General features: G+C 32.9%; 1 protein-coding gene across 1 annotated transcript in view; it reads right to left on the reverse strand.

Annotated features, from left to right (window-relative positions):
* Positions 1-2,500, reverse strand: part of LOC125047758 — a 118,838-nt gene that overhangs the window by 5,185 nt on the left and 111,153 nt on the right. The window contains exon 15 of the mRNA XM_047646177.1: positions 1,223-1,258. Coding sequence (XP_047502133.1) covers positions 1,223-1,258 — 36 coding nt within the window. The remainder of the gene's footprint in view (positions 1-1,222; positions 1,259-2,500) is intronic.

Consider the following 2,500-nt stretch of genomic DNA (forward strand, 5'->3'; position numbering starts at 1 on the left):
ACCTGAGAAAGATCTACCATAATATCAGTCAAATATGAACTTACATGTTACTTTGAGGGAGGTAAACTGAATTTGCTTCTCTCAATCTCAAAATCTGTTATTTCCTACATTGCATAAAAATGTAAAATGCAAAATAAAAAAGAATATGGCATGATTTGACATGCCTTGATATGACATGAACTAATTCCATCCAGACCTGTCTAAAAATATAAGACACTACTGTGCCCTACAGTATGTGATGATGCAAACACTAAGAGGTGAGAGAAAAGTATGAAGAATTATGTCAATACAGGTTCTGAAAACAATTAACAAAGTATCAGTCAGATACAAAAGTTAGGGGAAGGTTAGAGGACATACCAGAATAGGTTTAAAAAAAAGGAAATTAGAATTATAGAATGAAAGCTAAAGTTATAGTACCCTCACTGCAGTCATCTGGTTTTCTGAGGATGAGTGATGCCTGTGATATGGAAAGTTCAAATAGTTGTAGCATCTATACGAGCCATGAATAAAAGCTCATAAAGAAAAGTTGACCAAGCTACTAAGTGCATGTGTAGTGAATCATCTTCAGTTTTCTGACACCATAAAATAAGGAACATGAAGTTGTTTCTTGTGATTCAAGAAAAGGATATAACAAATATTAATATTTTCTGAAAATGATTCAGCATAACACCATTAATAAAAAGGAACATAGGTGTGATTATTGTCATTCATTATTGAAAGCCATCTTAGCAATTTAATGATTCAATAAAGGATAATTTTCACTGCATCTACTCTGATCTGCAATTCTGAATAATATTAAAGAAGGCAAATAAATAATCACAGGAACATAAATTTTGAATTACACATCTAATCCTCTCTTTTCTTGTCTGTTCACATGTCTGTTTTTAATATTCAACTTATTCTAGCATTTATCTAGTTTTCTTTTTCCCTAAACTATCACTTTTTGTTTAATAATGAATCTTTCTACAACAATAATTTTATAATCATCTATCATTAAATTCAGGCATTAAGTGGGTTATTTGATCAATTATAACACTATTAAACATTCTTAACAATCACTCCATTTTTTCAGTAACAGCCATGTTAAGCTTGTAAAAATAGTATAGACTGTATTTCATATCACCTGATGTTCCTTACATATAATGGCATGGTTTTTCTGATATACTCTGATGTAATGAATACAACAGCTGCACATGGACTGTAGGAGAGAGTAGTTACTTACGCTGGGCATGTAACAAGTAGAGATAGTGAGCAGGGGCTGGTGGATCATGTAGGGAGAGGAAAGGGGAATACCAGTAACATTAGTAAAAAAAGATGCACAAAATGCCAACTTATGTCAGAAGGTATATTGGGTCAAAAAGGGATAAATTACAAGATGAAGGGAAAACTACTTATTTGGTAAAAGGACAATACATTACAAGATGACAGGGAGAAAAACTATAAAATATTTACAAAACAGCTTTTGGGGATTACATGATGATGAATCAAGGAAGGCATTAAATGTTAAGCGCCATAAAGAAATTGTGTTGGAGGTTTGTGCATGCCATTGCACCCAAGCATTAATTAGTACCCTTTTTAATAAAATTTAAACACATCTATAGCTTGGATCCTTTATCTAGATAATGGAAGCTTCTTGATGAAATATATAAAACTGTGAAACTTTCACATTAGCTTTTTTAATACAAGGTAACAAAATGCTGACCTCAGAAATCATGAATATTACAGTCTCATTTAACTCTACAATTATGGGAGACCTCAGAATTTATAAATAATAAAAGGGAATCTCCTTGCAACACCTAGAAGCCCGTAGAACAGCCAGTGCCTGGGCTGCTGCCAAGATCAAGCAACAGGAAAGAGGGTACTGATGTAAAGCTATTATACAGGTATCACCATACTCAAAAGGCTAATTGGATATGCAAAATGGGAAAAAAAAATCTATTGCAAAAAAAATACTGACTGCTTGAGTAATTCTAAACATTTCCTTTAACTTTGGAAAGGAAAAATATATCTATTGCAAGTGACATGTAAATGAAACAGCAATGGTCATGATCATAAAACTAACACTAATCAATGAAGAATTTTCAAATAACTCTTTAGCTATATGGAATAACTCAAAAAAGAATGAACTTCTGTGAATGAAGTCAGACTGAATCAAATACATTTGCTTACTTTAAACTCTTGCAAATCCATCCTTTGTGTCTCAGACCTCTAACATGTAACAATCTCAAGTTCAGTGGGTTAATATGAGATATAAAACTTGGTATACCATTTATTTATGTGTTACTATTTTATGTTTCTTTTAAACTGTTGAATCTAGGTAACACAGACATCTTGCCGTAGAAAAATTGGCCCATGGGCAGGAACATCTTGTCATGGGAAAAAGTTTTGCCATGGGACAGGTGATGAGAAAGTCTTATCATGGGAAATTTTTGCCAAATACTGAGTGACAGTGACATCTCATCATCAGTGGAGAAAGCTTGTTCATGAGCTCCTGCAGGAT

Source organism: Penaeus chinensis, chromosome 42, assembly GCF_019202785.1.
Source record: "Penaeus chinensis breed Huanghai No. 1 chromosome 42, ASM1920278v2, whole genome shotgun sequence".
Lineage (NCBI taxonomy): Eukaryota > Metazoa > Arthropoda > Malacostraca > Decapoda > Penaeidae > Penaeus > Penaeus chinensis.